Genomic DNA, 26,245 nt, shown 5'->3' with positions numbered 1-26,245 from the left:
GGCCTTACAAGTGGCTGTGGCTAGAGCAGCCCTTTAAAAGCAGCAAACACCCCCATGTACCTGGCCCCTTTTTCCCTTTAGCCTTCAAATGCCTGAAGGAGCTCCCCTTAGTATCCCCAGTGTTTCACAGGTACTGACCTTTTAGTGGGTGCTCAACAGACACTGTTGGTTGAATGAATGCACGAATTATGTTCTTAGCAGATTGCAGTTTTGTTAGGTACTCCTCCTGTCGAAAGCAGATCTGGAGTATGATTGCTATTCGTTAAGTGGGAAATGCATGGTGTGAATTGCTGAAAATTACAGAAAATGGTGTTACGAAAGGAAAACTTTTGAAATAGAGAAGTTGACTTGAATGTTTCCATATGAATGACTATCACATTCTCTTTGTGAAGTTTCTTTAATTATTTAAAAATTTATTTCTTTTAAAAAATCTCACTTGGGAAAGGGAAAAGATATATTAGTGGCAGAAATAAAGTTTTAGAATAAAGAAGAATTACGTATTAATGAAATTCTTTCATTTCTGGGAAAACTAGATTGAACCAGTTATCTTAGATATAGACATTTTGTTTTGTCAAGTACAGAAAGAGTGGAAATATTTTTTATAGAAACAGGAAAAGAAACAGTCTTATGACTTACCTTTGGAGAACACCAAATTAACAGATTCCCCCCACTCCCTCCCACCTTCCATCTAATCTATCTTTTAACTTATCCAAAGTAGAAAAGAACATTGTGAAAGCCTGCAAAGTTTAGTTAATAGCCGAGGCAATGAGCTCAGAGCTCTGCTCTTCCATAATTCCATATGAACTGTCACCTCAGGAGTCGACGCTTATAAGAGATGCTTTGGAACCCGAGGGGTTTGTGTGAGACGAGAGAGTTGAATAAGTGGAAATTGAGTCTCAACACTGGAGAAGCAAGAAATCAAATGCCTGGTCATTGGGGGGTGGTAGCGCCATCCTTTTATGAGAAGAGCAGCATAACAAAGACTGTTTCTACTGGGAAATCTGGCATTCTTGAATTCCAGCTTTCTGGCCTCTGTGTCCAAGGTACCCGTCGGTGGGAAGAGTCCACCAGAACTTAGAAAAAAGGTATATGTAACAAAGTAAGACTCTCATAAAGAAAGTCAGATATTTTTAGGGAATTGTGCCAATATTGTGATTGCATGAATTCTGTGGTCATTCCTTTCTACTGGAATGTGGGACACATACAACTGATTTTATGACAAATCTCCACAATATTATGTTGTTACGTTTTATTCTGTGCAGGCTTATTGAGCAAATTGAAACTTATTCCTTGTCCTTGGGCAACACGTCAGTGGTAGAACCTAATATAGCAATACAGTCTGTTACTTCCACTTCAGAAGGCACTGTGGGATCTACAGGTGTTCTCTTCACTGTGAGGAAGGTGAGCTGTTTGTTTCAGGTTCTTGTAACAGCAGAGAGCATTCTGCTACGATAATGCCCTATTCGTAAAAGTGTAGACTTTTATGAAATTCTGCTTTTTTCCCTTCTCATAGGAACTAGGGATTCTCTGGTTTCTGGTTCCACAGTTGTAAATGCAAATTTGGACAAATTGAATCTGAATGAACAGGCTGAACTTCAGATCTTGCTCAACACCACGAAAAGTAGGTCTCAAATTATGTTACATGAAAAAATGCACTCCAGTTCATGGAAGTAATAACTTACATCCATTGAATGAGAAATAATATTTACCGTTTCACACTGAATAATTTGTGTTTGAGTATGTTTGAGTTCTGACAAATTATGGTAATGTCAAGTCTACTATTCTAGGCCATAGAGATAATTTCTTTTTTAATTTTTCCCTCTCTTTCTTTGCAAAAACCCTTTGGAGGGTAGCAGAATTGAAATGCTCTGGCCATGGATGCAAATCTGTTTTCCAACAAAAATCTAGCTAAAGTGGTTCAGTTTTACATTTAAAAATAAATTTAAAAAATACTCAGTCATAAGCTTTGCCTGTGTTTACTAGTGGAATGGCACTCACAGGCTTAAATTCATCCTATAGAACTGACCTTGGGATATTTTATGTAATTGATGCAGTCATCATCTAGCAGTACCAATTTTCAGTTATCTCTACTAGTATGGCGCCCACCATGAGCTCCTTATCATCTTGCATGTGGCCCTTTAGAAATTCTTATGTCTATCTTGAAATGTTTGTACTTTTCTTTTTTTTCTTAATTAATTTTTGTTGGAGTATAGTTGCTTTACAATGTTGCATTAGTTTCTGCTGTACAGCAAAATGAATCAGCTATACATAGACACATATGCCCTCTTTTTGGGTTTCCTTCCCATTTAGGTCACCACAGTGCATTAAGTAGAGTTCCCTGTGCTATACAGTATGTTCTCATTAGTTGTCTATTTAATACATAATATTACTAGTGTATATGTGTCAATTCCAATCTCCCAATTCCTCCTGCCCCCCACTCTTTCCCCCTTGGTTTCCATACATTATACTTCTCAGAGTCTAAAAAAAATTGGTTAATTCAACTACAATAAGCAAACCAAACACACACATTTACTTTTATTCTCTCCCCAAATAAAAAAATCCAGCGCCAGGAAGTATATATTTTAGAAAGACTAAGTTCATAATTCTCATTGGTTATGTAATTCTAATTGGCTAATTCTTTATTGTTTGTAGAAATTGCAAATATCTTCTCTGCAGTCTATAGCTATCTTCTACTTGGTCTTTCATGTCTTTTGTCGTACTCAAATTTTAATTTATAATGCAGTCCAATGTATCAATCTTTTTTCTGTAATTGGTACTTAAAAAAAATTCATTGATCTACTAAAGTCATGCTAGTCTCCTATATTTTATTCTGAATATTTTTAGTATTTGTGTTTATATTTAGGTATTCAGTACACCTAGAATTTATGTATTTAAAGGAAAATGTATATCCTTTAATAAATTTATTAGATAATAAAAGAAATTGTTAAAAAATAATCATTCAGCTAAAGAGGCATAAAATTAAAATAAATGTAAAGGAATCTAGAAGGAAGGAATAATAAAAAGGGCAGAAATTAATAAAAATAGAAATTAACAAATGCTAGAGTTGATCAACAAAATAAAAATTTGATTCCATGAAAGAATAATGAAAAATATGCAAGCTTCTGACAAATGTGATCAAGAAAAGAGAGAATATAAATAGACATCAAGGAGGATTATGTCTAGAGATATGGAGATTCTTTTAAAATTATAAGATAATGGTAAATATAATTTATTCTAGTGAATCTAATTATCTAGATGAAAAGATGATTTTCTAATAAATAACCAGAATACTGTAGAAATGAGGAGAGGGGTGAGTAGGGAATTTCATGTTTTAAATCGATATACTTGTAATGGATTTGGATTTTACATCAAGCATGTCATCCTTTTATAAAAATAAGATTAAAAAGAAGCCATACTAGGGCTTCCCTGGTAGTGCAGTGGTTGAGAGTCCGCCTGCCGATGCAGGGGACACGGGTTCATGCCCCGGTCCGGGAAGATCCCACATGCCGGGGAGCGGCTGGGCCCGTGAGCCATGGCCGCTGAGCCTGTGCGTCTGGAGCCTGTGCTCCGCAATGGGAGAGGCCGCAACAGTGAGAGGCCTGCGTAACGCAAAAAAAAAAAAAAAAAAAAAAAAAAAAGAAGCCATACTACATTTTTAGGGTTAAATTTGTCACCTAGTATCGAGCAGGAGCAATTTGGTGGGCTTAACGTGCCATGAAACACCTCAGAAGCCAATGTCTTTATTTCCCAGATGAGGACAGAACAAAGTGGCTGGCTGTGGAGGGCATTTGTGGAGCTGTCAGGGCCTTGCCTGCCTATCTCTCAAAGCACAAGACTGATTAGGCTGGTCTTACCACCACCGCTTTAGTTTTCCTTGTATATATAATGTACACATATGTGTGTGTGTGTGTGTGTGTGTGTGTGTGTGTGTGTGTGTGTATACACACACACACACACACACACATATATATATATATATACACACACAAGCAAATACACACAAGTTTTTCACTTGTGAAAGACAGCAGAGTTCATGCTCTGCTGTTTCCCTGATATGCACAACTTGAGCTCCAGTCTCTTAATGCAGTGGTCCCTGCTCAGTCCTTCTGAATAGGAGACAGACCTCACAGAGCAGTCCTCTAGGAACAGCTGTCCTGATGTTCACCCTCTGCTGTTTCTTGTTTGATGTCTTATCAGTGGGGGAAGCAACGTGGTCTTGAGCTACCTTCACATCGTGTTCACTCCGTCTCACTGCATAGAAAGCAAGAGTGTTTATACATGATATCCTTCCAATTTTTTTTTTGAGGTGGATTAGGCAGGAATTATGGTTTCCATTTAGAACATAAGGAATCTTATCTCAGGAAAAAAACTTAATGAAGGTGGAATGGCCAACCACAGATCATATATGTTAATTACATACTACAATTAAATAAAGGCAGCCAGCAAACCGCGTTTTCTGTACTTTACCCAAGTATTAAGCAGTCATGCAGTTGATGGCGTGGGGCTTTGTTTCTTGCTTACCCTAGGGTTCATTTATTAATTTTAGTGTCCCTTTTCCCCCCTCACAGCTAATGCCAAGGCATGTGGCTTTGTAGTGTATCAAAACAACAAGCTTTTCCAATCAAAAACTTTTATAGCTAAATCACATTTTATTCAAAAAATTATCTCAAGCAAAACTGATGAAAATGTGGAAGATCAGAACACTTCTGTTGAAATGGTCTTTAGTCCAAGGGTGAGTTTTCCTATTAACAGAAATAATTCAGCCCACTCTTGATTACAAAAGCAGGGACAGTTTGGGCAAAAGAAATTCACAGAACAACTCTTTGAAAGATTCTTTGACAGTATTCACTTTAACTTCCCCCATCCATATTTTTGTAGACTAGCTAAACCCAAAATTAATACTTTGAATTTTATATCCTTTTTCTTCTCCTCAATCTGTAATGAAGATGCTATACTTTGTACATATCTAGTTGGTTTCTCATATGCTTATCTTGGCCTATTTGATTTTTTCTACCGAATTAAGCATTTTGAAAAATCAGTTGCCATTGTCTTATCAATTCACAGTACAATGAAAAAGAATTCCAGCTTCATTCCTATGCCTGTGTCTTTTGGAATTTTTCCCTGAAGGATTGGGACACACATGGCTGTCACAAAGAAGGAGTCATTGATGGATTCTTGCGCTGCTGCTGCAACCATACTACTAACTTTATGGTATTGATGGTAAGGGTGTACATGGTAATCTCCTTCCTGACAAGAATTTCCTTATATACGATTTTGGTATGTGCTAATTGGAGATAATTTGGGGAGTTAGTTTACATAGACACTCAACTCAGATTAAATGGAAAAACAGGGAATGGAGTTAGAGGACTAAAAAGGGAAGTGCTGTAAAGGCAAGTAGAATAGAGTTTTTTGCAATATAGTCTCAGGATAGATGAGTTCAGTACTGTATATTTAATAATGAGAAGTGAGCCCCTGTACAAAAGAGGAGCTGATGGACTCCACTCAACTAAGTCACATATCAGAAGCATGAAGTTGCTACAGCCAAAGGTAAGGCTGTATAGCTGTGTGCTGAAGACAGGTTCAGTACATACATAGCTGTGGGTGGGCAGTTTGAATCAGTTACCCAAAGCTTTTTCCATTGTAATCATCTAAGTTACTAAGTTTATGCCAGAAGATATAAGAGGAAAAGCTCTTTAATTCAACTTGTCCCATAATACCTCTGTGTGTGCCGTTTCACTCCACTGCTACACTGTACAAGTAACTGGCAACAGCTCTGGTGTGCAGCTGTTTATACACCTCTGAGATTTCTTGGGCTGACCTTTTTAGGAAGGTGGGCTTCTGTTTGTTTCATTTCCAGGAACCTATTATTCTGGTGAAAACAAAAATTTTTGTTTATATACTGGATGGAATGTTTTTATATGCAGTGGAGTGGGGAGGGATGTAGAGTGTCTTACCCTTACTAAGGGGCTAATAACACTATGACTCTTCCAAAGAGAAGCAGATGTTTTAATTTTCTAGTAGCTAAGATGTACCCGTATTTGAGAAGCCAATGGAGATCCAGAACGTACTCGTACAACATAGAATATCAAATTATAGAACCTTGCTTTTAAAATATTTTTGAGATAACTATCATTTTCTTATTTTAATTACCAAATATTTAAAAATTGATTTTGACTATTTATTTTATAACTTGCATTATAGAGAGATCTGCTTTCTCAATCAGAAATGTAAATATAAAATTTTACCTTTTTGATATCTTAAGATCATTAGTATTATTGAATAGCTGTGTAAAGCTCAGATTGCTTTACATATTAAATGATACAGACTATACTGTCATAATTATTTTTCTCCTTTTTTGAAGTCAGACTTTCAGCTATTCTTACTAATATCTGAATCTGCCTCAATGCCCACCTACTCATGTTTGTAATTAGTTTGGGGTTACAAAATTAAAAAAAAAAAGCTGATTAGAATTGTATGTAAAGTTTAAGAGCAGATAGGCTCTGAGTGTGTAGATGATTTCTAAGATCTGAAGATATATGTATTCTATGATTCTTTGTCATCTACTTAGTATACTGCACATAGGAAGTAATGTGAAATTTTTGTTTTATTATTTTTTAAAACAAAGTTTATTTTATTTCTATTTTTTCCCTACTAAAGCAATACATACTCATTGCATACAGAGTGAGTCTACTTACCCAACAGAAATATACTGATATGGAAAAATGTGTATGATATCTTAAAATAGCAGTTTGAAAATAATTTTATTATGTTAACAAACCCCTGTTTATTTGTGTAAAGAGACATAGATAATATTTGTAAGCACCTATAAAAAGGTCACCTCTGGAGAAGAGTAGGATTTCAAGAGGTAGGGTATGATGTGGGGTAGAGGCAGTAAAGAGGAACGTGTGCTTTTAAAAATTATGTTTCTATATTATTTTCATGTTTTATAAATAAGCATATTCAGCTTTTCTAATTTTAACAATTTGAAAAATTAGAAAGTACAGACAAGCAAAAATAATTATGTACATATATCCTATCCACCCAGTGACCACCATTATTACCTCTCCAGATTTCTAAGAGTATGTACTCATGTAGAATATATTTTTCTATGACTACATACTAAAAAGCTGGGGTAGATATAGATATATTACATAAAAATTATACCCCCTTTTCCAAAGAAAAATGAACAGGATCATGTGAATATTTTCCATGTCCATAAAATATTTCTGCAACTTTATTTTTAGTACATCAGCCTAGATATGCAGATTTTCCCTTGGATTATAGTTACACATAAAAATAATTTAATGGGTAAATAAAGCAACTCTAGCTAATTTAGATATAACACAAACAACTTTGATTTTAGACATTGAAGAATAGTATATATGTCTTCCCTAACTGAATTAGTTAGGTAACTGTTCTTAAGCCTCTATTTCATGTAAACTGCTTAGAGATAAGGAGTTGATCTATTTCCTTTTAAAATATCACAGCTTTATATTAAAAAAAGACATATCTGGCTATTTTGATCAATATATCTGATTGTTTTAATCAATGTATCTCTTTATGATGTTGACTTTCATAGATATTTCAGAATGGTTATTTAAAAATAATGAGTCAACTTACTTTCCAGAGTTTCAAAAAGGAGTATAAATATCCTGAATCACTAGATGTATTTTCCACATTTGGATGTGCACTGTCCATTGATGGTCTGGCTCTCACAATTATATTACAGGTCAGCACCAGGTAACCTGAAGGGAAGCAGGCTCTTCTCATGAGAGAAATTGCTATCCTGATATTATTTCCTCTCAGCATATTCCCATTAGAATACAGTCTCTTGGAACTGGAAGGGAAATCAGATTTAGTTCAACATACTCATTTTACAAGATACTCAGTCCTGGAGAGACTAAGACATACACACAAATAAATGTATACTTACAAACTGTGGTAAGTGCCTTGAAAGAAAATTACATACCATGTAATTACAAGTTTGTCACATAAAATTAATGTGGTCCCATAGTTCATCAATGCCACAGTTCCTTGGTGTTGAATAGAAGCATAACTGCCAATCTGCATTGGCAAAGAGAGAAACGTTGCTAATCAGAAAGTTTTTGAGGATAAAAGTAAATTTTAAACTGTATTAAGGTTTCAAATGGTAAAACTTTAAAAAAAGATTTTGAGAGAGGATCTTCAAGATGGTGGAGGAGTAAGATGTGGAGATCACCTTCCTCCCCCCAAATACATCAAAAATACACCTCCATGTGGAACAACTCCTACAGAACACGTACTGAATGCTGGCAGAAGACCTCAGACTTCCCAAAGGCAAGAAACTCCCCCATGTACCTGGGTAGGGCAAAGGAAAAAAGAAAAAAACAGAGACAAAAGAATAGGGATGGTACCTGCACCTCTGGGAGGGAGTTGTGAAGGAGGAAATGTTTCCACACACTAGGAAGCCCCTTCACTGGCGGAGATAAGGGGTGGGGTGGGGGAAGCTTTGGAGCCACAGGGGAGAGCGCAGCAACGGGTGCAGAGGGCAAAGCAGAGAGATTCCCACACAGAGGATTGCTGCCGATCAGCACTCATCAGCCCCAGAGGCTTGTCTGCTCACCCGCCAGGGTGGGTGGGGGCTGGGAGCTGAGGCTCAGGCTTTGGAGGTCAGACCCCAGGGAGAGGACTGGGGTTGGTGGCGTGAACACAGCCTGAAGGGGGCTAGTGCACCACAACTAGCTGGGAGGGAGTCCAGGAAAAAGTCTGGAACTGCTTAAGAGGCAAGAGACCATTGTTTCCAGTTGCGCGAGGAGAGGGGATTCAGAACACCTCCTAAATGCTCCAGAGACAGGCGTGTGCCATGGCTATCAGTGTGGGCATCAGAGACGGGCATGAAGCACCAAGTCTGCTGCTGCAACTACCAAGAAGCCTGTGTGCAAGCACAGGTCACTATTCACACCTCCCCTCCTGGGAGCCTTTGCAGCCTGCCACTGCCAGGGTCCTGTGATCCAGGGACAACTTCCCCGGGAGAATACACAGTGCACCTCAGGCTGTTGCAACATCACACTGCCCTCTGCCGCTGCAGGCTCACCCCACATTCTGTACCCCTCCCTCCTCCTGGCCTGAGTGAACCACAGACCCCTAATCAGCTGCTACTTTAACCCGGTCCTGTCTCAGCAAAGAACAGACACCCTCAGGTGACCTACATGCACAGGTAGGGCCAAATCCAAAGCTGAACCCCAGGAGCTGTGCGAACAAAGAAGAGAAAGGGAAATCTCTCCCAGCAGCCTCAGGAACAGTGGATTAAATCTCCACAGTCAACTTGATGTACCCTGCATCTGTGGAATACCTGAATAGACAATGATCATCCCAAAATTAAGGCAGTGGACTTTGGGAGTAACTATAGACTTGGAGTTTGCTTTCTGCATCTAATTTGTTTCTGGTTTTATGTTTATCTTAGTATTTAGAGCTTATTATCTTGGTAGATTTGTTTATTGATTTGGTTGCTCATTTCCTTTTTTAAAAATATTATATATTTGTTTCCTTTTTCTCTTTTTGTGTGTGTGTTTGTGTATGCTTTTTTGTGTGATTTTGTCTGTATAGCTTTGCTTTTACCATTTGTCCTAGGGTTCTGTCATTTTTAAAATTACTATACTTTTTAGCACTTGTTATTATTGGTGGATTTGTTTATTGGTTTGGTTGCCCTCTTCTTTCTTTCTTTTTTAATTACTTTTTTACTTTTAATAATTTTTTAAATTTTAATACATTTATTTTATTTATTTATATTTTCTTCTTTCTATTTCTCCCTTTTCTTCTAAGCCATGTGGCTGACAGGGTCTTGGTGCTCCAGCCAGGTGTCAGGCCTGAGCCTCTGAGGTGGGAGAGCTGAGTTCAGGATATTGGACCACCAGAGACCTCCTGGCCCCTCTTAATATCAAATGGTGAAAGCTCTCCCAGAGATTTCCATCTCAGTGCTAAGACCCAGCTCCACTCAATGACCAGCAAGCTACAGTGCTTGACACCTCATACCAAACAGCAAGAGAGGAACACAACCTCACCCATCAGCAAAGAGGCTGCCTAAAATCATAATAATTTCACAGACGCCCCACACCACACCACTGGACATGGTCATGCCCACCAGAGAGGCAAGATCCAGCCTCATCCACCAGAACACAGGCACCACTCCCCTCCACCAGGAAGCCTACAAAACGCACTGAATCAACCTTACCCACTGGGGGGTAAAAAACGGGAACTACAAATATGCAGCCTGCGAAAAGGAGACCCCAAATGCAGTAAGTTAAGCAAAATGAGAAGGCAGAGAAATACACAGCAGATGAAGGAGCAAGGTAAAAACCCACCAGACCAAACAAATGAAGAGGAAATAGGCAGTCTACCTGAAAAAGAAGTGAGAGTAATGATAGTAAAGATGATCCAAAATCTTGGAAATAGAATGGAGGAAATACAAGAAACGTTTAACAAGGACCTAGAAGAAATAAGGAGCAAACAAACAATGATGAACAACACAATAAATGAAACTAAAAATTCTCTAGAAGGAAGCAATAGCAGAATAACTGTGGCAGAAAAACGGGTAAGTGACATGGAAGATAAAATAGTGGAAATTACTACCACAGAACAGAATAAAGAAAAAAGAATGAAAAGACTTGAGGACAATCTCAGAGACCTCTAGGACAACATTAAATGTACCACCATTCGAATTATAGGGGTCCCAGAAGAAGAGAAAAAGAAAGGGACTGAGAAAATATTTGAAGAGATTATAGTTGAAAACTTCCCTAATATGGGAAAGGAAATAGTCAATCAAGTCTAGGAAGCACAGAGAATCACATATAATATAAATCCAATGAGAAACATGCCAAGACACATATTAATCAAACTATCAAAAATTAAATACAAAGAAAAAATATTAAAAGCAGCAAGGGAAAAGCACCAAATAACATACAAGGGAATCCCCATAAGGTTAACAGCTGATTTCTCAGCAGAAACTCTGCAAGACAGAAGGGAATGGCAGGACATATTTAAAGTGATGAAAGGGAAGAACCTACAACCAAATTCCTCTACCCAGCAAAGATCTCATTCAGATTCAAAGGAGAAATTAAAACCTTTAGAGACAAGCAAAAGTTAAGAGAATTCAGCACCACAAAACCAGCTTTACAACAAATGCTAAAGGAACTTCTCTAAGCAGGAAACACAAGGGAAGGAAAAGACCTACAATAACAAACCCAAAACAATCAAGAAAATGGTAATAGGAACATGCATATCGATAATTACCTTAAACGTAAATGGATTAAATGCTCCAACCAAAAGACATAGACTGGCTGAATTGATACAAAAACAAGACCCATATATATGCTGTATACAAGAGCCCCACTTCAGACCTAGGGACACATACAGACTGAAAGTGAGGGGATGGAAAAAGATATTCCATGCAAATGGAAATCAAAAGAAAGATGGAGTAACAATTCTCATATCAGGCAAAATAGACTTTAAAATAGAGACTATTACAAGAGAGAAAGAAGGACACTGCAAAATGATCAAGGGATCAATCCAAGACAAAGATATAACAATTGTAAATATATATGCACCCAACCTAGGAGCACTTCAATACATAAGGCAAATGCTAACAGCCATGAAAGGGGAAATCGACAGTAACACAGTTATATTCGCGGATTTTAACACCCCACTTTCACCAATGGACAGTTCATCCAAAATGAAAATAAATAAGGAAACACAAGCTTTAAATGATACATTAAGCAAGATGGATTTAATTGATATTTATAGGACATTCCATCCAAAAACAACAGAATACATACACATTTTTCTCAAGAGCTCATGGAACATTCTCCAGGATAGATCATATCTTGGGTCACAAATCAAGCCTTGGTAAATTTAAGAAAGTTGAAATCATATGAAGCATGTTTTCTGACCAAACACTATGAGACTAGATATCAATTACAGGAAAAGATCTGTAAAAAATACAAACACATGGAGGTTAAACAATACACTACTTAATAATGAAGTGATCACTGAAGAAATCAAAGAGGAAATCAAAAAATACCTAGAAACAAATGACAATGAAACACCACTACTCAAAACCTATGGGATGCAGCAAAAGCAGTTCAGTCAAAAGCAATACAGTTCAAAAGCAATACAATCCTCCCTCAAGAAACAAGAAACATCTCGGACTACCCTACTGGTGCAGTGGTTAAGAATCTGCCTGACAGTGCAGGGGACGTGGGTTAGAGTCCTGGTCTGGGAGAATCCCACATACCTTGGAGCAGCTACGCCTGTGTGCCACAACTACTGAGCCTGCTCTCTAGAGCCCGCGAGCCACAACTACTGAGACTGCTGCCAAGCTGCCAAAGCCTGAATGCCTAGAGCTGGTGCTCTGCAACAAGAGAAGCAACCGCAATGAGAAGCCTGTGCATCGCAAAAAAGAATAGCCCCTGGCCTTCCCTGGTGGCGCAGTGGTTGAGAATCTGCCTGCCAATACAGGGGACACGGGTTCAAGCCCTGGCCTGGGAAGATCCCACATGCTGCGGAGCAACTAGGCCCGTGAGCCACAACTACTGAGCCTGTGCATCTGGAGCCTGTGCTCTGCAGCAAGAGAGGCCGTGATAGTGAGAGGCCTGTGCACCACAATGAAGAGCGGCCCTCACTTTCTGCAACTAGAGAAAGCCCTTGCACAGAGACAAAGACCCAACACAGCCAAAAATAAATAAATAAATAAATAAAATGGGAGTCAATGTATTTAAAAAAAAAAAAAAAAAAGCCCCTGCTTGCCGCAACAAGAGATAGCCCACATGCAACAACGAAGACCCAACATAGCCAAAAAAAAAAGAAAGAAGAAACATCTGAAAAAACACCCTAACCTTACACCTAAAGCAAATAGAGCAAGAAAAACAAAAAACACCCAAAGTTAGCTGAAGGAAAGAAATCAGAAAGATCAGATCAGAAATAAATGAAAAAGGAATGAAGGAAATGATAGCAAAGATCCATAAAACTAAAAGCTGGTTCTTTGAGAAGATAAACAAAATTGATAAACCATTAGACTCATCAAGAAAAATAGGGAGAAGACTCAAATCAATAGAATTAGAAATGAAAAAGGAGAAGTAACAACTGACACTGCAGAATTACAAAGGATCATGAGAGATTACTACAAGCAACTATATGCTAATAAAATGGACAACCTGGAAGAAATGGACAAATTCTTAGAAAAGCACAACCTTTTGAGACTGAACCAGGAAGAAATAGAAAGTATAAACAGACCAATCACAAGCACTGAAATTGAAACTGTGATTAAAAATCTTCCAACAAACAAAAGCCCAGGACCAGATGGCTTCACAGGTGAATTCTATCAAACATTTAGAGAAGAGCTAACACCTATCCTTCTCAAACTCTTCCAAAATATAGCAGAAAGAGGAACACTCCCAAACTCATTCTACAAGGGCACCATCACCCTGATACCAAAACAAGACATAAGATGTCACAAAAGAAGAAAACTACCGGCCAATATCACTGATGAACATAGGTGCAAAAATCCTCAACAAAATACTAGCAAACAGAATCCAGCAGCACATTGAAAGGGATCATACACCATGATCAAGTGGGGTTTATCCCAGGAATGCAAGGATTCTTCAATATACGCAAAGCAATCAACGTGATACACCATATCAACAAACTGAAGGAGAAAAACCATATGATCATCTCAATAGATGCAGAGAAAGCTTTTGACAAAATTCAACACCCATTTATGATAAAAACTCTGCAGAAAGTAGGCAGAGAGGGAACTTTCCTCAACATAATAAAGGCCATATATGACAACCCACAGCCAACATCGTTCTCAATGGTGAAAAACTGAAACTATTTCCTCTAAGATCAGGAACAAGACAACGTTGCCCACTCTCACCACTCTTATTCAACCTAGTTTTGGAAGTTCTAGCCACAGCAATCAGAGAAGAAAAAGAAATAAAAGGAATCCAAATAGGAAAAGAAGAAGTAAAGCTGTCACTGTTTGCAGATGACATGATACTATACATAGAGAATACTAAGGATGCTACCAGAAAACTACTAGAACTAATCAATGAACTTGGTAAAGTAGCAGGATACAAAATTAATGCACAGAAATCTCTGGCATTCTTATACACTAATGATGAAAAATCTGAGAGTGAAATTAAGAAAACACTCCCATTTACCACTGCAACAAAAAGAATAAAATATCTAGGAATAAACCTACCTAAGGAGACAAAAGACCTGTATGCAGAAAACTATAAGACACTGATGAAAGAAATTAAAGATGATACAAAAAGGTAGAGAGATATACCATGCTCTTGGATTGGAAGAATCAACATTGTGAAAATGACTCTATTACCCAAAGCAATCTACAGATTCAATGCAATCCCTATCAAATTACCACTGGCATTTTTTACAGAACTAGAACAAAAAATTTCACAATTTGTATGGAAACACAAAAGACCCCGAATAGCCAAAGCAATCTTGAGAACAAAAAATGGAGCTGGAGGAATCAGGCTCCCTGACTTCAGACTATACTACAAGGCCACAGTAATCAAGACAGTATGGTACTGGCACAAAACCAGAAATATAGATCAATGGAACAGGATAGAAAGCCCAGAGATAAACCCACACACATATGGTCACCTTATCTTTGATTAAAGGAGGGAAGGATATACAGTGGAGAAAAGACAGCCTCTTCAATAAGTGGTGCTGGGAAAACTGGACAGCTACATGTAAAAGTATGAAATTAGAACACTCCCTAACACCACACACAAAAATAAACTCAAAATGGGTTAAAGACCTAAATGTAAGACCAGACACTATAAAACTTTCAGAGGAAAACATAGGCAGAACACTGTATGACATAAATCACAGCAAGATCCTTTTTGACCCACCTCTTAGAGAAATGGAAATAGAAACAAAAATAAACAAATGGGACCTAGTGAAACTTAAAAGCTTCTGCACAGCAAAGAAACCATAAACAAGACAAAAAGACAGCCCTCAGAATGGGAGAAAATATTTGCAAACAAAGCAGCCGACAAAGGATTAATCTCCAAAATATATAAACAGCTCATGCAGCTCAATGTCAAAAAAACAAACAACCCAATCCAGAAATGGGCAGAAGACCTAAATAGACATTTTTCCAAAGAAGATATACATATTGCCAATAAACACATGAAAGGATGATCAACATCACTAATCATTAGAGAAATGCAAATCAAAACAACAGTGAGGTAGTGAGGTGGATGGACCTGGAGTCTGTCATACAGAGTGAAGTAAGTCAGAAGGAGAAAAACAAATACCGTAAGCTAACACATATATATGGAATCTAAGAAAAAAACATGTCATGAAGAGCCTGGGGGTAAGATGGGAATAAAACACAGACCTACTAGAGAATGGCCTTGAGGTTATGGGGAGGGGGAATGGTAAGCTATGATGAAGTGAGAGAGTGGCATGGACATATATACACTACCAAATGTAGGGTGGATAGCTAGTGGGAAGCAGCCTCATGGCACAGGGAGATCAGCTAGGTTGTTTGTGACCACCTAGACCGGTGGGATAGGGAGAGTGGGAGGGAGGGAGATGCAAGAGGGAAGAGATATGGGAACATATGTATATGTATAACTGATTCACTTTGTTGTAAAGCAGAAACTAACACACCATTGTAAAGCAACTATACTCCAATAAAGATGTTAAAAAACCCCACAAAACTACAATGAGGTATCACCTCATCACCGGTTAGAATGGGCATCATCAGAAAATCTACAAACAATAAATGCTGGAGAGGGTGTGGAGATAAGGTAGCCCTCTTGCACTGTTGGTGGGAATGTAAATTGATATAGCCACTATGGAGAACAGTATGGAGGTTCCTTAAAAAACTAAAAATTGAACTACCATACAAGCCAGCAATCCCACTACTGGGCATATACGTGACTCTAAAAGAGTCACGTACCAAAATGTTCATTGCAGCTCTATTTACAATAGCCAGGACATGGAAACAACCTAAATGTCCATCAACAGATGAATGGATAAAAAAGATGTGGCACATATATACAATGGAATATTACTGAGCCATAAAAAGAAACAAAGTCAATTTATTTGTGGTGAGGTGGATGGACCTAGAGTCTGTCATACAGAGTGAAGTAAGTCAGAAAGAGAAAAACAAATACTGTAAGCTAACACATGTATATGGAATCTAAAAAAAAAAGTATTCTTATCTGGTTTTTCCTCCCAAACTCAAGATGTATCACAGTGCTTCTTCCTTCAGAATTATTTCTCTCTAATAAATTCCTTTTACAACTGTTTTCTCAGATGTGTAGATTCTGGAATTTTTTGTTCTAAAGGTATTGCCATTTAAACATTTTTTCCTGAAGTTTTATTTAAAAAAATTAAATGTCTATAGAAATGTTGAAAGAGACTAAGTGAACACTCAAATACCCCTTCACCTTGATTCACCAGTTGTTAATATTTTGCTTTCTCTTTTTCTATTTTTTCCTGAAATTTTGAAAGTAAGTTTTAAACGTCATGACTGTCATCTCTAAATTCTTCAAGCATGTATGCATCTCCTAAAAACAAGGGCACTTCTACATAGTATAATATTATTATCCTCAGAATATTTTACTCAAGAATTTAGCATTAATAAATGTTATCATGTTAATGTCCATATTCAAATTTCTCCAATTGTTCCAATAATGTCCATTTTAGCTGTTCCCCCCAATTTATTTAGTAATTGTGTCTCTTTAGTTGTCTTTAATTCCTCTGCTTTTTAAATTTGTTTGGGTTTTTCATGACATTAAAATATTTGAAGTGTTCAGGTTAGTTATTTTATAGAAGGTAGAATATTCTACAATATAAAATTTCTCTGAAATTTTCCAATTATTAGATACAGGTTACATATTTTTGATGAGAATTCTAATCATTAAGTCTTTTTCATTGTGGCACAGCAAGAAATGCATGATGTCAGTTTGTCCCGTTATTGCTATGTCATTTGCTTCCTTGTTTAAAGTAGTGTCTGGTAGATTTCTATACTGTAAAGTCTCAATTTTTTCCTTTGTAAATAATAGGCAATCCATGCAGTGAAACTTTGAGACTGTGTGAATATTCTGTTCCCCAACTTTTACTCAGTGGTTTTGGTATTCACTGATGATCCTAACTGGTATATATGATTACACTGGTGGGTGAATGATGATCTCTAATCTATCATTCCTTCTATATTTAGTCACTATATTACTTTGGAATATACAGAAGACCTGTTAGAAAATAGCCTATTTGAAAATAGCCTGTTATCTCTGTAGATAATTTATGTTTGAAATTGGAGAAAAAAACTAACTTTACTTTTATATAAATGGATTCTTTTGAATGCTTTTTGCATTTCTGCCCATTAAACCTTTCAGAAGACTTAATAAAATTTTGAATTATCCAGAAAATCTCAACTAAAATATCATGAGGATGGACAGAGTTCTGTTTTAATATAAGCTTTTTATTCAGTGTGGGAATCCAAAGACTAGGAAGGACCATGGTGGAATGTTATGATAGGACCATATAGGATATATAATTAGCAAACAGATTTGTTCATCAAATTCTGAGACATTAGAAATAGAGAAGTTCTTGAAGATGTTAGAACTTTAAGCACATGAATAGTGAAATATTTATTTCAAGAGGCTTATAATCTGAAAAATTCATAAGGATCTAGATGGTAGTGAATGGAAATTTTATAACTTTCTTTAATACCAGAGAGACCTGTGATATGTCATGAGTTTCAAAGAGAACTTGGTTCTACACCCACAAATTATATCTTCAGATGAAGGAACAGTCCTTGGGCATGTTTTACATTAGAAGACCTTGTTGTGGGCCATAGAAGTATAAACATATTGTGGACACTAAGCACCACTGTCTGATGGATAAGTTGGCCCTGGCTGCCAGGACTTCTGCTGCATTCTGTTAGTTATATCAAGTCACTGGACAGGCCTGGGAGGGGGCTACACTGGACATAAACTCCAGGAAGCAGAGTTCACAGGAGGGCATCTCTGGAAAACAGCTATCACCTTAGATTAAAAGACAGGTTCAAGAAAGGAGGTATCAACCTGTTTTCTCAAACTCACTTTGTGAGAATCAGATAAGAAGAGAGAATGTTTCTCTGGTGTAGTTGGGAAGGTCCGTTTACCAGCTGGCTCACTGGGTTATGAGCTAGATTTACAGTGGGTAATAATATTCTTTTGTTCCCTCATGATTTCACTGGAGTTTTTTTTGTAGTTTTAAAAAATTATTAATTATATTTATTTATTTATTTTCAGGAAAGTCAGAAAAACCTCAGTAACCTGAGTATTGGTCAATCTGTGCACATCCATGTTGATTTTCAACCTCCTCTTTGTGTTTGGAATAGAAAACTCCAATAAGAACTTAAAGACAAGTCATAGTGACACTGGTAATACTGACTTGAGTAATAATGAAATGTCCAGACAAGACACCGTTGTCATCTTGAATCCCACATGCACTGCGATTGCTATCTTGCTGCACTATTTTGTGTTAGTGACATTTACCTGGATGGGACTCAGTGCTGCCCAGCTCTGTTTCCTTCTTATTAGGACCACGAAGCCTCTTCCTCAGCATTTCATTCTTTTCATCTCTTTAATTGGATGGGGTAAGTGTTAGCTTCTTCACTTACTCAAGAATTTAATTTTGTTGAAATCATTTAATTTAAACAAACACCTATTGAAGACCTAATAGTACAAGGCCTTGTGGTAGGGGAGATGGAAAATACAGCAATCACTAAGAGTGCCTTCTTTCTAGTGAAGGAGTGTCTTCTCCTGTGAAGAAGGCAGATGTGATCAAGGCAGCTATACTAGATACATCACGAGCTAACTTCAAGATGTTCATTTCCTTTAACATCTCTGTTTATTTGACTTGAGATTTAGACCACATATAAACTTCCTAGCTACTTAATTTTTTTGTAAATTAACTTTATTTCCTTTTTTGAAATTTATTTTATTTTTAAAAATACAGCAGCTTATTAGTTATCTATTTTATACATATTAGTGTATATATGTCAATCCCAATTTCCCAATTCATCCCACCACCACCCTGACCCTGCTTTTTCTAGCTACTTTAAAAGAAATGTTTCAAGACAATCAGAGTGACTCTTTTAAGAAAAATAATTTGAAAAATTTAATGAGTTCCAGCAAAGGAGAGTTATTTTCGTGTTATCTAAATTTAAATTTATTCAAGTGAAAGAGGAATTGGACCATTTAAGAGTGGAAATTTTGGTAAGAGTTACAAAGAAATCAGAAATAGTATAGGATTGATATGTATAGCCAACACTGATAGGGAAAGGAAAACACAGAAAAACTATGTCTACTGTTGACCTACATCTGTAGGATCATTTAGTACACTGTCTATAATGGAAAGAACAATACATCCTGAAAAAGGTCAGGTGTATAATTCACTCATGTTCTTTTATAATTAATCCCAGTCTTGGGTAAATTATTAATTCTATGACTCTTTATCACATAGGAGTCCCGACTATAGTGGTAGCTGTGACAGTGGGAATTATTTATTCTCAGAATGGGAATAATTCACACTGGGAATTAGACTACCGGTGAGAGGAAATGTAAGTTTATGTTTTTAAAATGTCCATTTCTTTGATATGAGTGTAACTATTCAATGACATTGAGTCCAAGTGTCACTGTAATACGCATCTCACTTTATAATTGTCATATTATAACTGTGTATTTCAAATTCTCAAAGAACACATTATATTTTAAATATGGTGATATGAAAATTTCCTATGATAAATCCTTTCATAAAGCAAGCAATTGTCTTCTAAATTTATAAATGTGAACTTTTTAATATTAAATTTGTCTTCTTTGATTAAGTATGAAAATCACAGGACACAAGAAGTGTGATCATTAGTGACCCCTTATCTTAGTTTTCTCATCTAGAAAATGAGAATAACAATAATAGTAATACCTGCTCTGGAGTTACTATGAAGGGTCAAGCAAATGTGAAAACATTTTCACACTTGAAAATGTTTGAAGAGCAGTATCCATGAAAGTGCTTGAAGAGCAGTATCCATGATTATGAACCAATTCTATGTTGATATGATTATAATGAGTATTTCATGATCATTTATCACACATAAATTCTCCCTGTGACTCCAGCGTGAATAATTAACTGTCAATAATGGAAGTACCTGAATGCATGGTATTTGCCTTCCATGCGGGGAGAGTAAGAAAGCGGGGCTGAACTCTATGTGTATTTCTGCTACCAAATGGCAACTGCTCTTTAATTTATCTTCCCTTCTTATTTTATAAATTTAACCATTCTGATCCCTGGTTTCTGCCTGAAGTCCCAAACCAACTCAAATCAAAACAAAACTCTTGGAAATGTGCAAGTATACCCAAGGGAAGGCTGTGGTGTCAGAGTGCTTACCTATTTCCAGGGCTGACCATGACCAAGTGTAGAATAGGGAGCTAACTGCTTGGCTTGATTTTAGGAGCCATATACTCTAGGCACTATTTTCTCTGTTTAATTGGGATTAAATATCTTTTAATGAGTTTTAAAATTTTAATTCCACAATTAGATATCAGGAGTAAAATACAGATATCTCATGGGAGAGGTAATTCACCTCAAATTGCATTATTATTAATGTCCTATCCTAACCCAGCCACAGGGCTAGACCTACTCCTACAGAAGTCTTCAGTAGAAATAAGCCTGCTGTCTTAAATGTATTCACACCAAGATGTAAATAATTGAGAGCGGATTCTTTCCTGAGTACAGTATTAGATGTTAGGGAAGACACTAGGCAACTGATAATAAGAGTTGGGAAGAGGGGAAAGGATGTGTAACATGAATATTAGCTTCATCTTGGACCCTTATCCCCCACTTTCCACCCTACACACACACAAGGCTCACATTTCTTCAGGATATATTTAGAAAGAGGAGGGACTTTTTGGGGTTTTCTTGAGTTATCTTCCCGAAAGTTGCTCCTTAATATATCATACTCCCTGTCCCCCCACCATGGCTCCCAGTTCTGCCAGTCATACCCGAAACCCCTAACCCAGTTCCCTGGATGTACTGCTATCTCTGCCAGGACCCAATTAAGGGGCGACTGCAGGGCAGGCCACACTCCTATTTAATGCTCTATCCCCCAAATCTCTGTCCCACCATATAGGCTGTTTCAGACTTCCCTGAATGGTTGAGGTAACCATTGGGAAATTATAATGCATGAGGAAGAATTTTCTGGAAGCATATGCTATATCTTCTACAGCTGTCTTTCCCCATGTTTCATGACAAAATCACTAAGGAGTTAAACGCTTCATCTGAGGTTCACCTATGATGCTCTCCAGACCTCAGGTTCATAGCTGTTTGTCAGATGCAACCTTGATCTTGTGACTCTCCAATCTCAATTCTAGAAATCCCACTCCTACAAGGGTTAGTCTGCATGAAGGATCCATCTGTCTCCTCAGCAGTCTATTTTTCAAAATCTGGGTGATTAGATTCAGAATAACTAAGGGAGAGGCTCATGAGAACAAATCCAGCATGACTATCTCTCCAAGTAGTACAAAGGATGGAGGAGGTGAGGAGGTGTCCCTTCCTAGTGCACACCTCCTCATGGCCACAGGCATCCAAGCCTGTTTCCCATCCAGGTCTCCCCATCTGTGTGAGGTAACTGAGGAACCTTACAGACATTTGTATGCACACACACACAGATCTATAGTACAAATAGTAATACTTAGAAATTGTGTTGTCTGAAGTTTAAATAACTCATGACTCATACAGATAAAGATTTGTCTAATTTGTTTCATAATTTGCAAGTCTGTCTTTATCCGATAGAGTTAGATATTCATTTTCTTTTTCTATCCTGTCCTCCCCTTTTAAACTGTGTTTCTCTAGGCTGCCTCGGTCAGAAATATGTCCATCTTTTTAATTTAAAACTTTGATGGCCACTTGCTTAGTCACCAGAGAAGTGTCTAGAGATGTGAAAGTACTTCTCAGCAGGATTTTATTAAATTCTTAGCCAAGTGCCCTCCTATTTCTTCTGTGTCGGGGATTGTGAGATTGAAGATGGCAGGAAGGTTGTCCTTTGGTTACAGATGAAAGGACATGGAGGCCCCAAATCCTGAAGATAAATTTTATTCTTTCTCACCATTTTACTTAAGGCTGGACCTAATCTATCTATTAATGGATTGGAGGCACGCCTTTTCATTTTTTTAACATTTCACTTTATATTGGAATATAGCCAATTAACAATGTTGTGATAGTTTCAGTTGCACAACAAAGCAACTCAGCAACTCATGGATATACATGTATCCGTTCTCCCCCAGACTCTCCTCCCATCCAGGCTGCCAAATAACATTGAGCAGAGTTCCCTGTGCTATACAGTAGGTCCTTGTTGTTTATTCTTTTTAAATATAGTAGTCTGTACATGTCAGTCCCAAACTGCCTACTATCCCTTCCCTCCACGCTCCTCGCCCCGGTAACCATAAGTTCATTCTCTAAGTCTGTAAGTCCATTTCTGTTTTGTAAATACATTCATTTGTATTATTTCTTTTTAGAATCTGCATGTAACTGATATCATACGATGTTTCTCTTTCTCTGTCTGACTTACTTCACTCAGTATGACAATCTCTAGGTCCATCCATGTTGCTGCAAATGGCATTATTTCATTCTTTTTAATGGCTGAGTAATATTCCATTGTATATATGTACCAAATCTTCTTTTTTTTTATGTTGCCTTTTTCTTTTCTGATACTAGAAATATAAGCCGTCTGTATTTTTTTTTAACATCTTTATTGGAGTATAACTGTTTTACAATAGTGTGTTAGTTTCTCCTTTACAACAAAGTGAATCAGTTATACATATACATATGTTCCCATATCTCTTCCATCTTGCGTCACCCTCCCTCCCACCCTCCCTATCCCACCCCTCTAGGTGGTCACAAAGCACAGAGGTGATCTCCCTGTGCTATGCTGCAGCTTCCCACTAGCTATCTAATTTACATTTGGTAGTGTGTATATGTCCCTGCCACTCTCTCACATCGTCACCGCTTACCCTTCCCCCTCCCCATATCCTCAAGTCCATGCTCTAGTAGGTCTGTGTTTTATTCCCGTCCTATCACTAATCTCTTCATGACATTTTTTTTTCTTAGATTCCATATATATGTGTTAGCATACGGTATTTTTCTCCTTCTGACTTACTTCACTCTGTATGACAGATTCCAGGTCTATCCACCTATTACAAATAACTCAGTTTCATTTCTTTTTATGGCTGAGTAATATTCCATTGTATATATGTGCCACATCTTCTTTATCCATTCATCTGTTGATGGACACTTAGGTTGCTTCCATGTCCTGGCTATCGTGAATAGAGCTGCAATGAACATTTTGGTACATGACTCTTTTTGAATTATGGTTTTCTCAGGGTATATGCTCAGTAGTGGGATTGCTGGGTCGTATGGTAGTTCTATTTGTAGTTTTTTAAGGAACCTCCATACTGTTCTCCATAGTGGCTGTATCAATTTACATTCCCACCAGCAGTGCAAGAGTGTTCCCTTTTCTCCACACCATCTCCAGCATTTATTGTTTCTAGAGTTTTTGATGATGGCCAATCTGACTGGTGTGAGATGATATCTCATTGTAGTTTTTTTTTTCTATTGAAAATAATTATTTTCATATTTTATTTCTAGATATTATTTCCTAAGCTTTCCTTCCCAAAGTCTCCTATTTTTTTTTCTTAACATCTTTATTTGAGTATAACTGTTTTACAATAGTGTGTTAGTTTCTCCTTTACAACAAAGTGCATCAGTTATACATATACATATGTTCCCATATCTCTTCCCTCTTGCATCACCCTCCCTCCCACACTCCCTATCCCGCCCCTCTAGGTGGTCACAAAGCACAAAGGTGATCTCCCTGTGCTATGTGGCAGCTTCCCACTAGCTATCTAATTTACATTTGGTGGTGTGTATATATCCCTGCCACTCTCTCACATCGTCACCGCTTACCCTTCCCCCTCCCCATATCCTCAAGTCCATGCTCTAGTAGGTCTATGTTTTATTCCCATCCTACCACTAATCTCTTCATGACATTTTTTTTCTTAGATTCCATATAAATGTGTTAGCACACGGTATTTGTTTTTCTCCTTCTGACCTACTTCACTCTGTATGACAGACTCCAGGTCTATCCACCTCATTACAAATAACTCAGTTTCATTTCTTTTTATGGCTGAGTAATATTCCATTGTATATATGTGCCACATCTTCTTTATCCATTCATCTCTTGATGGACATTTAGGTTGCTTCCATGTCCTGGCTATCGTAAATAGAGCTGCAATGAACATTTTGGTACATGACTCTTTTTGAATTATGGTTTTCTCAGGGTATATGCCCAGTAGTGGGATTGGGGGGGTCATATGGTAGTTCTATTTGTAGTTTTTTAAGGAACCTCCATACTGTTCTCCATAGTGGCTGTATCAATTTACATTCCCACCAGCAGTGCAAGAGTGTTCCCTTTTCTCCACACCCTCTCCAGCATTTATTGTTTCTAGAGTTTTTGATGATGGCCAATCTGACCAGTGTGAGATGATATCTCATTGTAGTTTTGATTTGCATTTCTCTAATGATTAATGATGTTGAGCATTCTTTCATGTGTTTGTTGGCACTCTGTATATCTTCTTTGGAGAAATGTCTATTTAGTTCTTCTGCCCATTTTTGGATTGGGTTGTTTGTTATTTTGTTATTGAGCTGCCTGAGTTGCTTATAAATTTTGGAGATTAATCCTTTGTCAGCTGCTTCATTTGCAACTATTTTCTCCCATTCTGAGGGTTGTCTTTTGGTCTTGGTTATGGTATCCTTTGCTGTGCAAAAGCTTTTAAGTTTCATTAGGTCCCATTTGTTTATTTTTGTTTTTATTTCCATTTCTCTAGGAGATGGGTCAAAAACGATCTTGCTGTGATTTATATCATAGAGTGTTCTGCCTATGTTTTCCTCTAAGAGTTTGATAGTGTCTGGCCTTACATTTAGGTCTTTAACCCATTTTGAGTTTATTTTTGTGTGTGGTGTTAGGGAGTGTTCTAATTTCATACTTTTACATGTAGCTGTCCAGTTTTCCCAGCACCACTTATTGAAGAGGCTGTCTTTTCTCCACTGTATATCCTTCCCTCCTTTATCAAAGATAAGGTGACCATATGTGTGTGGGTTTATCTCTGGGCTTTCTATCCTGTTCCATTGATCTATATTTCTGGTTTTGTGCCAGTACCATACTGTCTTGATTACTGTGGCCTTGTAGTATAGTCTGAAGTCAGGGAGCCTGATTCCTCCAGCTCCATTTTTTGTTCTCAAGATTGCTTTGGCTATTCGGGGTCTTTTGTGTTTCCATACAAATTGTGAAATTTTTTGTTCTAGTTCTGTAAAAAATGCCAGTGGTAATTTGATAGGGATTGCATTGAATCTGTAGATTGCTTTGGGTAATAGAGTCATTTTCACAATGTTGATTCTTCCAATCCAAGAACATGGTATATCTCTCCACCTTTTTGTGTCATCTTTAATTTCTTTCATCAGTGTCTTATAGTTTTCTGCATACAGGTCTTTTGTCTCCTTAGGTAGGTTTATTCCTAGATATTTTATTCTTTTTGTTGCAGTGGTAAATGGGAGTGTTTTCTTAATTTCACTCTCAGATTTTTCATCATTAGTGTATAAGAATGCCAGAGATTTCTGTGCATTAATTTTGTATCCTGCTACTTTACCAAATTCATTGATTAGTTCTAGTAGTTTTCTGGTAGCATCCTTAGTATTCTCTATGTATAGTATCATGTCATCTGCAAACAGTGACAGCTTTACTTCTTCTTTTCCTATTTGGATTCCTTTTATTTCTTTTTCTTCTCTGATTGCTGTGGCTAGAACTTCCAAAACTAGGTTGAATAAGAGTGGTGAGAGTGGGCAACCTTGTCTTGTTCCTGATCTTAGTGGAAATGGTTTCAGTTTTTCACCATTGAGAACAATGCTGGCTGTGGGTTTGTCATATATGGCCTTTATTATGTTGAGGAAAGTTCCCTCTATGCCTACTTTCTGCAGGGTTTTTATCATAAATCGGTGTTGACTTTTGTTGAAAGCTTTCTCTGCATCTATTGAGATGATCATATGGTTTTTCTCCTTCAATTTGTTGATATGGTGTATCAGGTTGATTGCTTTGCGTATATTGAAGAATCCTTGCATTCCTGGAATAAACCCCACTTGATCA

At 37.3% G+C, this 26,245-nt stretch overlaps 1 protein-coding gene across 1 annotated transcript in view; it reads left to right on the top strand.

The window, feature by feature from the left end:
• The window catches only part of ADGRG7 (adhesion G protein-coupled receptor G7), a 93,199-nt gene that overhangs the window by 36,949 nt on the left and 30,005 nt on the right, over positions 1 to 26,245 (top strand). The window contains 7 exon segments of the mRNA XM_067033516.1: positions 1,263 to 1,400; positions 1,512 to 1,621; positions 4,569 to 4,732; positions 5,065 to 5,220; positions 7,628 to 7,740; positions 18,306 to 18,652; positions 19,522 to 19,618. Of these exon segments, the coding sequence (XP_066889617.1) occupies positions 1,263 to 1,400; positions 1,512 to 1,621; positions 4,569 to 4,732; positions 5,065 to 5,220; positions 7,628 to 7,740; positions 18,306 to 18,652; positions 19,522 to 19,618 (1,125 nt within the window).

Source organism: Kogia breviceps, chromosome 5, assembly GCF_026419965.1.
Source record: "Kogia breviceps isolate mKogBre1 chromosome 5, mKogBre1 haplotype 1, whole genome shotgun sequence".
Taxonomy (NCBI): domain Eukaryota; kingdom Metazoa; phylum Chordata; class Mammalia; order Artiodactyla; family Physeteridae; genus Kogia; species Kogia breviceps.
The sequence above is the reverse complement of the archived record's forward strand: the minus strand, read 5'-3'. Positions and strand labels throughout refer to the sequence as shown.